The 14,320-nt window shown below is 33.1% G+C and overlaps 1 protein-coding gene and 1 long non-coding RNA gene across 5 annotated transcripts; one reads left to right on the top strand and one right to left on the bottom strand.

Annotated features, from left to right (window-relative positions):
- The first annotated feature begins 418 nt into the window (after nt 1–418).
- Nucleotides 419–13,708, top strand: Cad96cb (protocadherin Fat 4-like Cad96Ca). Of its 4 annotated transcripts, XM_077423535.1 has the most exons (19): nt 419–1,131; nt 2,824–2,997; nt 4,187–4,297; nt 7,236–7,522; nt 8,062–8,154; nt 8,234–8,341; nt 8,530–8,631; nt 9,197–9,322; nt 9,431–9,625; nt 9,698–9,779; nt 10,265–10,374; nt 10,457–10,606; nt 10,765–10,879; nt 10,959–11,028; nt 11,231–11,341; nt 11,429–11,602; nt 11,763–12,016; nt 12,371–12,642; nt 13,080–13,708. In XM_077423535.1, the coding sequence occupies exons 3-19, from the start codon at nt 4,231–4,233 to the stop codon at nt 13,167–13,169; spliced, it is 2,406 nt and encodes an 801-aa protein (XP_077279661.1). In that variant the 5' UTR covers nt 419–1,131; nt 2,824–2,997; nt 4,187–4,230; the 3' UTR covers nt 13,170–13,708. The 4 variants fall into 4 exon arrangements, with proteins under 4 accessions (XP_077279661.1, XP_077279660.1, XP_077279662.1 ...); XM_077423534.1 differs by lacking the exon at nt 2,824–2,997; XM_077423536.1 differs by lacking the exon at nt 2,824–2,997 and having other exon boundaries at nt 420–1,131; nt 10,460–10,606.
- Nucleotides 10,233–11,880, bottom strand: LOC143907046 (uncharacterized). The gene is made up of 3 exons (XR_013259707.1): nt 11,751–11,880; nt 11,377–11,585; nt 10,233–10,372 (listed from the first exon to the last, which is right to left on the bottom strand). It is a non-coding gene; the product is annotated as an uncharacterized LOC143907046 (long non-coding RNA).
- Nucleotides 13,709–14,320: the final 612 nt, after the last annotated feature.

Genomic DNA, 14,320 nt, shown 5'->3' with positions numbered 1-14,320 from the left:
AAATATCGCAAATTCCATTCTGCTCTCTCTTCTCTCAGCGCGCGTATAAGTTAATTGTTTTTAATTGTTATATTATATCGCGTTTTAATCTTATTCATTTAATTCTTACAGCTTTCTACGTTTTGTTTCTAAGAAAATTTTCTCCGAGGGAAAGACCGCGAAAGAGTATACTCGCGCTCCCGTCTTTGGTAAGGTCGACGCAGGTCCCCCGAAGGGTCTCGAAGATAGGGGTCAGTTATGTGCACACCTATTCAAACGCACGCATATGCGTCGCGTCCGTTCCCCCATCGTATATGAAAGTAAACACCTGTTCGCGGTGCGATTCAGATACACGTTTCTGTTGGTCGCCGCAGTCCCCCCCTTCCTGACAATGGGGAGCCGAGTGGCACTCCGGCCGCTTTGCACGATGGCTCCGTTTTGTAGTAAAGAGTTCTACAGCCCTACAGCGCGGTAGTCGTAGCCGAGTGTGATCGAGATCGATCGCGATAGTGCACGGAGTATAAAGTGCGACGTACGCACGGTGTATATTAAAGCTGAAGCAGAAAAATAAAACGACGAAAATAAATGAAGCGATATAAAATATTTAAGACCACACTGAAATATAAATTTCTAAAGAAAGAAAGAGTTGAAGATCTCCGAAAAATAAAAAAGACTCTGCGAAAGTGAGTGATCTTTTGAAGAATCAAATCGTCGTAAGAATACAAAGATTTAAAAAATATGTAAATTGTGAATAAAAAAAAATCAAGTAAAATATGAATTTTATTTAAAGATATAACAAAATTGTAGATTTTTTTACTGAAAAAATTAAGTTGAACAAATTGATCGGTATATTTGTAGTATAAAATTCGAGAATTTAGGCTTATGTTCATTATGTGCGCGAAAAGAAGTGAATTATAAGACCGTCTGGCCACGTCGATCGATAAAGACAACCGAGGGTATACTTCGTAAGCCCTTTGTGCTTTTTGACGTAAAGGGAGGTGGCTAAGTGCATGGTAGATCAAGGGATTAGTAATCTGCGGAATTTATGTTATTAATAAAGAACCAACGCTGTGTGAGAGAGATCTCTTGTCTTCGCAAACAATGGAGATATAGATACATGGACCTGCACGCTTTTTCCGAGCACATTTTGTGGTGAGTATCTGTTACTAATCTCTGATTTTATTTTTTTAAAAAAACTTAATAAAAATTTTAAAAATTTAATAATTAAAAGTAATTTATTATGGTTAATAAAATTAAATGTAATTTCTTATAATAACAAATTAGATATAATTATAAAGTATAAATAATAATTAATAATAATAATATAAAATAATTAACAAGAAGTAATATTGTTGATGAAAAATTAATCACGGCTTTATACATTAATATCGATAAAAAAACATGTTTTTATTATATAAGATATCAAAGTTTGATATCAAATTCCCTTATTATTATTTGAATAGGCATCAGAATTCTTTTTCTCTAAGAATTTGATAATTATAAATACTTCAACAATTGGAATTAATAAGAAGTAAGTGCATGCTTTTTCGAAAGTAAGAAATCTTATATAACTTCTGCCTTCATACTTCTTACACGCTTTAATTAAACGAGAGGTACAAAATAACATGATTGAGCACGATCGTGATAATTCAACATTTAAATATTATTGTTAAGTTAAATATCACTTAAATATTATTAAATAAAGTAAATATCACACGTATACAATTGTTAATTTTATAATGTAATAACAAATTAATGAATTACAAACTTTGATAAAGTGAAGTATCAATACGAAGATTCAGATCACTTGAACGTCAATTTCCGCAATACAAATACTAATGATATTTTTATACAGTTATCCGCTGAAGCGGAGGCCGAAGGCCTTTACGCCGGTTGCCCATTGCGTTGCGTTTCAATTTACGGTTCGTGAATTTAAGCAGTACTGCGCCCCATATAGCCAAGGTATCCGACCATTTTGCGTATAAATTTCCTTGTCCAGGCATTTTCGAAAAAACTTCTTTACGCCTGTTTCTTTATTGTAAATTTATTGCATTTCTTCCCTTATTTTTATCTCTCTCATGTTATGCTAAAAAGTATTATCCCATAGAATGCAACAAACAACAAACAATTATGCAAAATGTTTTAGACAAAGATCACAAATAATTTAGAAACAAAATCGAGCAAATTTACAGGTAATAAATAAAAGCGTAATAATTATAAATATTAATGCAATGTTGGATAATTGAAAATATTTTGTGGATACGGATATGAACGTGAATGCAGAAAAAGAAAGAGAGAGACATTATAAAAATATTTGTACAATATTTTATATTATTATTATATTAAAAACTTAAATATTATTTATAAAACTAAATATCTTTTTTTAAACCAAACAATATTTTAAATAAAGCATTATTAAATTATGTTTTCGAAATTAAATATTACTAAATTATGTTTAAAATTAGACACTATTTGAAACTAAAATATAAAATATAGAATATAAATAAATATATAATATACAATATGAATAAACGTTAATTTATTTTTTATTAAATTTTATGTAAAATTAATTTTTGTTGGACAACAAAATATTATGGAACATTCTTTTATCTTTCTATAATAGCATCTTTATTATATGTTTTACTTATTTTATGACTAAAATTAAAATATTCGCATCTAAGTAATGAGTATTTCTCTACTACCAGTGTCCATTCAATCATCAAGTATCATGAATGGGGAAAACGCAAAAGCAAACTTTCTCGCACTAACAAGCTTAAAGAAATCTGCAATGCTTCCATTCTTGCCGCTCAATCGTAAGGAGGAACGATTGCGTTGTAACTTTAGTATTTCAGCCACTCAAAATGATCATCAACTTCCCGACATGACGTCACAAAAGAAATGCGCTATTTGCGCGAAAGGCGAGAGTGCAAGGTGTTAACAGCTGCCTCCGGCGATAATTTGAACGAGTCATCCTATAGTCCTGATGAGACGCGCAGTCCTACATAGCCATAGTTCCACGTAATAAAAGAGTTTCTCTGCATGCTTTCTAACCACGCGTTATGCTCGCTATTGCAGACGCGTTTCGTCGTCGGACAAAGCGGTCGTTCGCCCGGCGCTTATGTTCTTACATTTGTCTGCTAACACGATGACAAACTCGATTGTATGTTACCAGCAAAATGGTTACGTTTAATGGCACGTGCTTGCGTCATCTCGTCAAAAGCTGAAACGTGTGTCAGTGGACGATATATAGACACCGTTCTTTTATTAGCAATATTTATAAAATACGTTGTTATTTTTAAGAAACCTATATTGTGAGTTTTAGTATCTTTTCGTCAATAATGATAAAAAATCCGAAAAGTATCTAAGAACCAGATAAAAATTCCAAATTTTTATATATTTTTGACTTTATTATTTTTATTTCAAAGTTTTATGTGTGACTCTTTATAATTATTTTTTAATTTTATTACTACTTTCTAACAAAACTTAACGTTTCTCAAAAATAATTTTTAAATTTGCATTACTTTACTTAATTACAATAGAATTAGCTATATTTGTTTGTGAAAAGTCCGCTATAAAGAGATCTATATTAGATATAAGAAGATAGACCAAGAGATAGACCAAAAGATAGACACTAGACTGAAAAATTATGTAATAAAAAATGACAGATAATACAACGTTATGTAAAATTCTTGTATACTTTCGGGTTATTATATCATATAATTTACGGTTACAACATTAGAAGAAAACTAATATGGATATCATCTACAGATTGGATAAATTTAATAAAAACAATTTAATAATTATTACAATTAGATTATAAAATTGTATTACTAACAATAATGTGAAATACACATTTAATATTTCTATTCAATTAAAAAATAATAATTAACCAATTAATTAAAAACTTAGAAATCTTTACGAAAATCAACAACTCATCTCGCGCAAAATCTTCTCGCAAGATGTAACACTTCTCGACAAAAAGCAATAAAAACTTCGTGATGATTCCGAGAAACAGGGTGAGACGTTTCGAACACAGGAAATGATATTTCCGCAGATAAATCGAAATATCTTCCGGGAAATTCATTCCCACGGCCCATGCACGAGAAGATTAAAGGAAACTCAGTTGTGCGCAAAAGTAACGCGCTGCGTCGTCTCGTCGTCCCTTATCCCTAGTTTCCACTGATTTTCGTCCTTTTTTTTTTTGCAGATGCATCTGTCGACGGAATCGGTGGACGATGATCTTAAATTGCCATGGGACGAAACGTATTGAGGATCTTGCTGCTCCTCTGCTGCGTGCTGCAACCGCACGTCGGACAGCGTAAGTCTTCCTGTATCACATATATATACCAACCTTTCTTATTCCCACATGTTCCTCTCAGAATCTTTCAACAAGTGCAGTTAAGATATAATTATACAGAGCAATTGGTTCAATAATAATTCATTTATCATGCATACTTTTTTTCTGTTTCTTATTTTCCTTAAAGAATACCAATGCAATAATCGAGCAAATGAATAAATTGGAATAAAAACCGTGATAAGTTTCTAACGTATAGATACTTCTTTAAGCCATTTAAAACAGACATAGTGTCATATTTGCTTCATTTTCTGTCTCTTCGCGCGAATAACACGCAGTGTGCCTATATATAAATCGTCTGCTGAGACAAGTTCGTATGAATTTCCGCGGGTTTTCGCGCACGATCGAACGTCGCTCGCTTTTGCTAGTGAGTGGTCCTCGTCTATGCTAGGAAAGAAGTTTGCGAAAGGCCAGCGCCGTAACGCTGCGCCGCCAACGATACGCCATGAGTTCGCCGCGACCGGAACTCCGCTCCAGGGAAGCGCGCATATCTACCCCCTCGCATACGCGTTAAACAGCCCACGCATATATTCGTCTACGCATCCGATTCGCGCGTCCTTCCAACGTCCGAATTCCCGTCGATCAACCGGGAAGAACGAGTGGATGACGCGACGTCCATTCAGGTCTTTGTCAAGCGGCTATAGATTATTCAAGGTGTAATTTTCGAATAAAATTATCTTCCTCTTAATTGTAACGCAATCTCGTTACCGTAATAACGATATAAAAGTGTCCAATTAAGCTCGTAATATTGGCACGCATACGTATATAGAACCGCTATTTTGGAAACCGCTATATGAAACAATTTTTTTCTTCCCGATTTTATCTCATTTTTATACTCGTTATTTGCTCATTATTGGAATAAGTATAGAGTAACGGTAATTTGAAAGTTCTTTGGAGCAAAACGCTAAACTGTGGTGTTTAGCTAAAACTGCCGTTTCGCTTATCAAGCAATTACACGTAATTATATAGCAATCGATATGCGCGCAATCATAAAGCGAACCTGAGAATGAATCTCCAACGGCGATAGCTATGTATCAAACGAGGCACAAAAGCGGCTATCGTGATTTATGCCGGCGTTAGAACAACTGAAGCACTGTTGTTAGATAAACGACCTCGCCGCCCCTTGTATGCACTTTATGCAACGTAATTTATTCTGCACCTATTATATGTAAGAGAGTAATAATAGTACACACATACATACATGATAATCTTTACTTTATCATATATCGTGTCATATACGAGTATGTGTATCAACTCTTTCACATATTCTTTACTTTTATTAGCTTTTCTCTAAAAATATATTCTTTACTCTCTAAAAATCTTATTACAGAAAAGTATTCAAAAAAATATCAATTTTTTAGTTAATTTTACACAATATATATTCTATATTAAAACAAAAGTATGCGTAAATATTCTAAAAAAACATTAGAAATATTTTTATGTCTGCATATATAATAATTTTATTTTTAAACGTTTTTCATATATTTTTTATATAGAAAGATATTTTATATTATAGAAAGATTATACTTACTCTTATATAGAAAGATATTTTATTCTTTATAAAATAAAGAAGTACTCTCGCTTTAGATACTCGTATTACGAGTTTCAGATTACAAAATTACGTTACGTTTACGGTAAACTTAACTGCGTTACGATATAACGCTTCTGGAATGGGTGTACTTGCGCAGGATTGTTTGAAGTCATTAGAACAGATCCAATTAATAACTGGACAGTGAGTATTACGAGTAAATAGGTACTAACAGCATAAGCATTACCTAAGGCTGCGTGTGTAAAGTAGTTATCTACTATTACAAGCAACGAATAAAGAGCTATCTCCTTCTATGGCATTTCTGGTTAAAAGCACAAAAGTGCATCCTTTCTTACCGTTAAAGGTCTCATAAAAAAATAAGGAAGTCCTTGACGATTACTCTCTAATTACGATTACTATTAAATATAGCAAAATATTCAGAAATCTTTATACATATATTTTTTCACTTTTTAAAAAACTTCTCTCAGATAAAATTAATTTCAAAATAAGTACAAATACTCTTAAAAACTTTTTATTCCAGCAACTTTTTTTAAACATTTATTATTAATTAGTTTCTGCACGTTTTTTAAAATGCACTATCTTGGACCGTAATTATTAAATTAGAATAAAAAAATAAATTATACAACTTACTGAATATATATCTTTCTCAGTGGCTTGTCTTTTAAATTCGTATCGATCTTATATACCCCGTTACAATCGGACAGTTTTTTATAAAAGATCATTGTCCCACGGTCCTTCCCATCACGAAACTTTCGTACAACCCACAGAAAACCGGTTGTGCGTATTCGACCGGAAACTCCAGTAACCTCAACGACATTAATCCAATAGCGACCACTTTTTCAGACGATGTGAATTTTTATTTAAGACTACAGCACATATTCAAACAATAAGATATATATATATATATATGTTGTATAAAAAATATTTAAAAATATAATATATATATATTGTTCTGTCAATTTTTATCCGTTTTAAAGAAAAAGTTAAAAAAAAGTGTGTGGAAGCATGATATGCGTTTTGTGCGATGTGTCTATCAATAAAATAAAACACTACTTATACATAAAAACAATGCCTAAAGATTGCTTCCTCTAACTTTTAACAAATATAGATCTAAGATTTGAATCTAAATGCCGATTAGCAGAAATGCCGAATTTATATTTATCAGATTTGTTCAACTAAATTAATTAATTTATGTAATTTGAATGTATACCAGTATACTTCTATTGATAACTTTGCATTCTTTTTCCTCGCTCTGAAAATCAATTTCTTCTACTCAAACGCCATTAAAATAAATTTCTGATTCAACAACAGACCACATTTTATTGTTTGTGTTAACAATCGCTCGATTTCCAGTGACTCGAGACACGCGATGCTTTTTGGAGAACGGAGCCACCGCGGCGCATCTCTTTGTCAGCGAGGATCTGCCCGTAGGTGATACCGTGGGAATTCTCGGAGTATTAGGTGATCCTGGCTCGCAAGGTGACATCGAGTTGAGCCTGCAGGAGCATGACAGCCCCGTCGCATTCTCGCCATACTCGAAGAATTTAACTCTCATCAGGCCGCTCGATAAGGAGGGTGTCGAGGGACCGGCCAGCGTCTACATCAACGTTATTTGCGAGAGAAAACATACGTTGGACCCGGTGAGACGATTTCTAGAAACTATTACGTTATATTAAATATTAAAGTAATAAAAAAATATCTTTGAATAGGATAAACTCCGGGTAAGATGGCCAACTCATCATGTTCTATCAATCTAACTCATCATCTAGTATATCGAATGAACATGGATTGACCATCTTTCCTCTATAGCCATCTTCAAGTTTATCCTACAATATTAATTTTATTTCTTTCAAATTTCATAAAAACTTATATATACTAAAAATATAAATTGTGCAATCGAAACATTTCGCGCACTTCTTTCTTTATTCATTCCTTAATTTTTCGATAAATTCAACAAACTTAAAAAAATAGATATTTTATTAACAGAAATGCCGAGTTTATATTTAGCAGATTAAATGAATTTTATATAAAAAGCCTCAGTGTATTTTCATAACTTTTCTATTTTTTTATTCATAATTTTTCAAAAAAAAAACGTTTTATTGTTTTGCTTTATTAAGTAAAAAATTTCTAATTTTCTTTTTATTATCATTTCTTAACAAATTATATTTAATGTTTAAAGGGGTTCGTCATACCGGTGAACATCCGGGTAACCGACGCGAATGATAATTCACCGCAATTTGTGAATGCGCCTTATGTGCTGAATATTTCTGAGGTGAGAAGATTCTTCACATTTTAATATATTGCGCGTTTCTTTTTATATTATTAACATGGCATTAACATGGTTATTTCAGGTTACCGTCGTCGGCACGAGAGTCCTACAAGGAGTCCGAGCTGTCGATGCTGATCAACCAGGACCATATTCCACTGTGCAATACGCAGTTCTACCAGGAGCTCACTCGGTAAATTTTATGAACATTTTACACGGCTTAAAGTTATTTTTCCACCATCAATAAACTGTTATCCCTGCATTTGTCATACAGTTATATTGTTAATCACTTTTCTCTGCACGAATGATAATTCTTCAGAATATTATACAAAATATAATTTATTTAATGCATTGAATAAATAGTTATCTCTTTGTGCACAGGATTACTTTGTTTTCGTAAATGCTTTGGAAGGCACTCTTGTATTAAGGAAATCGCTGGATTACGAAATCCTCACCAACTTCTCCGTTGACATCCGTGCTCAAGTAAGTTCAACAATCTTACATGCCAGTTCGATATTAAAAAAAAATCAAATATTAAGAAATAATAGACATACACCATATATGGATCCTATCACTATTTTATAAACTTGCACATTGCATTGCATGAAATCAAATATCTATTAAAAAAATTGTTGCGTAGCTAAAAAGTTATTTAGAAGCATTTTTTCAAAAATATGATTTAGATCTGAGACAATTGAATTGATAAAATACCTGAATAGAAATTATTCATTTTACGTAACACAATCTGCAAAATTCATAAAGTTCAATGTCACAAAAGTACCATAAATAGATCATAACGGTCTTGAATAAATTGATTCGGATGATCGATGCCTATATCGATACGCAACAGTGCGAGCAAGTGAAGATTACAGAAGATTGATCGAACAAATAATGCTTCCTCTGACCATTTCTCACGCTTGTCGTTATACTCTAACAAAAAAAGGCAAAAGTATTTTCTCTCTCAATATAATTGTATGTCTCTCAGTAGTAAATAATAATAAGTATTAACTTTTAACAATTTCACAGCAAAGAATTTTGTTCTTTACAGGACCAAGGCAATCCACCACGTTCATCAACGACAACGTTATATGTTAATGTTATCGATGCCGACGATCAAAATCCAGCTTTTCTGAACGATCAATATAAGGTCACCGTACCTCGTCATATCAAAGAGGTATAAGATTGACTTATTTTCTTAATAAAAGTTTACTTTGATCGAATTAGATTCTATACAATTCAAAATAAATAAATAATTGAATGAAAATTAATTTTTTTTATTTAGAGAAAACAATTAAAGGTGTTACCTGCCGCGATAAAAGCCTTAGATCAAGACGTCGGTATAAACGCGCCAGTCCGATATACGATACAAGGTGGAATCTTACCCTTTTTGGATTTGAATTCTGAGACTGCTGAAATCGTCATGATACGCTCGTTGCAGGACCACGAGCTAATGACGCCAGCAACTATCGTTATTAAGGTAGATATATATTAATGTGCTTTAATTTCTAATAGATTTAAAAATATAATAATAATATTGTTCATTAAATAGGCTACTCAAGTGAATAACGCGGATAGGTACGCACTTGCCACGGTTATTGTATCCCGAGAAGATACAGTTGGTCCAACAGCAGGTAAAAAACATGCAGATTTAACGAATATATATATTTTTTTATCAAAAAATAATAAATTTTAATAGACTAATTTTTGAAACTATATACATGATAATTTTCTTTATTATTATTTTATTATATGGCTTCTTCGTTGTAATTATTAGCAGATATATGTAATAATGTATATATTCATAGTTACTAGCTACATTTAATATTATTATACAATACATTTAACAAAAGTTTATTATGTACAATTAATTACTTATAATTAGCATTATCTGTCTATTAAAATAAATTGGTCTGCAACCATGCATTAAATAATTACGGTGAAGATACATTAACAATATATTCTTCATCAATATCAAAATTTAATTGTACATACACCGTTTTGCATGCAAATGTTAAGCGTCAAATGTCAAATATCATGACGAATCAAGAATCGAGTCGTTGTCGATTTGAAACAAATCTCACACACAAACTGATACTTTATATTTTACTGATGCTAGGCGGCCGATTACCCGTGAAATTCGTGCTGAAGAATCATCAAACGAGCGTACCAGAGAACACGCCGTCTGGGAGCGTTCTTCTAACGACAGGAGTCAACAAAGCTGATCCTGTAAGTAATGTAAAAATTCGCGTTAACGATAAAAATGCAAATTAATCATGACATAGTAGCGTAGTATAGCTTTCGATCCTAGCAGGGTTTAAAATTCTGGCTGGTGGGTCCGGTGGAGGATTTGGAGAGATTCTCAATCACTAACTCTGGCGAGTTGATCCTCAAAGGGAATTTGGATTACGAACGGCGAGTGCAGCACAGTTTCCTGGTTCACGTCACAGACGGATATCATGTACGTTTATCTCGCGTTAATATTATTAAATTTTATTAAATTATTTTTTGCATTATAATATATGCGCACAGACGTAAGTCTCTATACATATTATATGTTATATGTTTATAGTATATTATTATGTACATAACATACAGTGTATGAATATTTTTTTTCAGAACGATACCTCACGTGTAAACGTTTCAGTCGAAGACGTGAACGAATGGGAACCTCGATTCCAATATTCCCGGTATGAATTTCATGCTCATTCCGCGAGAGAAGGCTCCGTCGTAGGTAAATCTTCTCTTTGTTGAATTAAATTTCTATCAAATTTCTATTACTCTCGATATTCAAGGAACATGCAACTTTTCAGGAAAATTAGAAGCAGCTGACGGCGACAGGGGAGACAAAGTCAGCCTATCCCTCAGAGGACAAGATGCAAGGTATAAAATTATAGTAAATTTTAATAGCTCAGTAGTAAAATTACATATGAAAATAATATACATAAAAAGTATAAGATGTATTTAATCTTAATTAAAAAAAATTTTTTTTTTAATTTAATAAGAGTTATACACGTACATTTTATTCTTCGCAAAATAATTATAATTATTTTTAGTAATCATATATAAATTATATTATTTTCAGGTCCTTCGAGATTAGAGATAACGGAGAATTAGTGCTGAGATCGCTGGGTTCGTTTAATGGATCTTTGGCCAGATTTATAGCGGTAGCTACCGATACCGGGAAACCGCCCAGGTATTTATAAGTTTGTATGAGATTATTTAACTTACTGTTAACAATTATTTTATATGTTAATCCGGTGTTTGTCTGCAATTTCTTTAGATCCAGCATGATCCCGGTGATCGTTCACATACCGAACGGCGGCTCTTTGCCGATCGCAGCGAGAGCCGCACCCGCTTGGCTCGGTGGCAGCGTGCTATTAGTTGCAATCTTCGGCGCAGTTTTGGGGCTTCTTGGAGTTGTCATACTCATTCTCATCCTTTACATTTATAAACAGTGAGTAAATGTGTCAAACACTCTTTTTTCTCTTTATACATTTTTAATTTTCTAATTTGTCAAGAATTTATAACTAAAATATTAGACTTAAAAATATTCCAAAATTTTTATTGGATTAAGAGAGAGACTTTATTAACAAATAACACACTTTTTTTATAAGTAAAAGGCCAAAAAGCGGTGGATCGGTCAGCTCTGTGGGTACAGGATACCGCGAGAAATCACCGGTTCCCTCAGCTCTGAGTCCAACTCCGCAAGTACTAGGTGCCAACGTTCTTCAGGACGCCTTGGAGGGCCCGCGGAATCGACGTCACGATATCGATGGCAACGAGAATGATAACGTGGACAGCTGTAACGAAATCGATAATCCCGTCTTCGGAGAAACCAATGAAAGCTCGTACAGTGCTACAATCAAAAGTACGTTTCTATAGGCAGCACAAGTCGAGCAATACTGCACAAGCTTTCTATTCTTCGCGCTCGGCATAATTTAACTCGACATACTTTATTTTGATTCTTTAACTCTTCACATGTCTTTCTTTTTTTATACCACCTATTTATTAATTGTATATATTTATTAACTGAGAATACCAAAAGCTGCTCGATGTAATTACTGAAATATAAGATTTCTTCTTTACATATCGCGATTATATAGTATATGTATGTATCTTTCTTCTTCCTGAAGCGATCTGAAATTACAGAGCTTTCGTAAAATCCTATTGTCAAAGATTTATAATGTTAAAACATTCCATTTCTCTCTCGTATTTTTACTAGGTATAGCGTCGGCGAGACAATTACCATTGTACGCCCGACATAAAGTAGCGCCCGCCCCGAATCCACCATCTTTATCAGCCACTTCGAACATTCCCAATATCGGCGGATTGGTACAAAATATGAATGACTTGAGTGCTAGAACTAATCTGGATGCTGGATCCCACGACTCTTCCAATTATTCCGGAGATCCGCCAGACTCTCTGGTGCCAACGTGGCCCGCTAGTTCGGCCTTGCCGAGGATCAAAAAGTTGTCCTGGGACGACGACGACAGGGTAGTTATCTTGCGACAAATTTGCAATCTAGCAACTAAATTAATCCACAGATTCTTTATCTAAATTCCATATTGTATAACAAATATTAAAGGAAGGATGTTGTAATATTTTATAAGTTGGTTTTATATAAACAGAGAAGTGTTTTAGAAATTTTGCAAATTGTTAAACAAATTTAGCTTGAAAGATTTAAGCAACAATAATTTAAACAATTGAAACTACATCAGAACCGTAATATTTTCCATTGTATTGAGCGATTTAAATAGAGAATAACGTCTCGTATCACAATACTAATAGTTTCCTAAGGAATACAATTGCATTGGCTTATGCAAGAGAAATAATTAAATCCAAGTTCGCTTGCAAATACAAAACTCCATGCAATCCTGAAAAGCAGATAGATGGAGAACACAATGGAGACAGAAGTATTTATCGTTTTCCAGACCGTGGATAGTGTCGAGGTCGCAGCGGAAACGCGAACCGGAGACAATCAAGCTGGCAACGAGAAGCTCAATCTCACCGTATACTTCTAACGATCCATTATTTTGTAAATGGGACGAATGTCCGATAATGATGGCAGAAGACTGTTGTAAGCGCTGTGTTTGACCAATTCAGTTAAATAAAGTCTCGTTGATGTCGAAATTCTGTGAATGAATTTCGAAACATCGCAAATCGCAACGCGATGCGACCTTACCCGCGTATTCGGTCCACAGAGTATCTGTGTTATCTGCGCAGCATAGCGTTAATTCGCATCATCCTGAATGGATTACATTAATTATCTGCACGATTCGACATTGATCTCCGATATAATAAAAAGTAATCATTAGAAATTGTGCTAGAAATTCAACAATGGCAAAATATTACAAAGAGCAAGCTTTCATGTTAAAATTTACATTAAAATGGGAAGAAGTAAAGAAATAAGCGAATTGGAACATGACGATAAGTCCGATGATATCCTATAAATATTATCAATACAAATTAATTAAGATAAAAAATAATAAAATATTTTTGATAATTATATTGTTAATGTACAAGAACCATTACGATTGTATAGTTACCGCATATTTTTAATCACCTTGTTAATAAAATTTATAAATTATCGATAATTTAAATTTTGTACGTGAAACATTGTTCTGATGCTTACTACTTCACTACTTTAAGAGTTATCACAGATTTCTAAACCGCTAGTTTCATTTTAACAAAATTATTCAAGGAAACGCGTTCAATTGCTCGCTGTTACACGCCGCAAAGATGAAAGTTTAATGCATAAGAATACAAATTACAAGTTAAGAAGCAGATGAAATTTCCGCGTTTATACGCTTTGTTAAAGCCACCGATATTCGAATGCACAGAGGAAACCGTGTCAGTAGGTCGATCTTCGCGAGTAATTACACGAGTAAATGAAGGAACATTTACGGGATTTGAAATTCATGAAAATGCAACTTTCGTTGGAAACAATAAATACAATTGTTATAGACATAAAATTGACTAGACTAAAAAAAATCTCAGGGTAAAACGCGATAAAGCGATTTTTTAAAAAGATGAGATTTTATCTTTGACATCTTCTATCTTTGCTAGAAATATGAGCATTCTTTAAGCATGCTTCTTAACATAAAGACATAACAATTTCTGCAATGAGTTGCAATAATTGCAATGAGAGAAATTAGTTTTATATAAAAAAAAT

Source organism: Temnothorax americanus, unplaced genomic scaffold, assembly GCF_048541705.1.
Source record: "Temnothorax americanus isolate GAGA-0224 unplaced genomic scaffold, ASM4854170v1 Scaffold8, whole genome shotgun sequence".
Classification (NCBI taxonomy): Eukaryota; Metazoa; Arthropoda; class Insecta; order Hymenoptera; family Formicidae; genus Temnothorax; species Temnothorax americanus.
The sequence above is the reverse complement of the archived record's forward strand: the minus strand, read 5'-3'. Positions and strand labels throughout refer to the sequence as shown.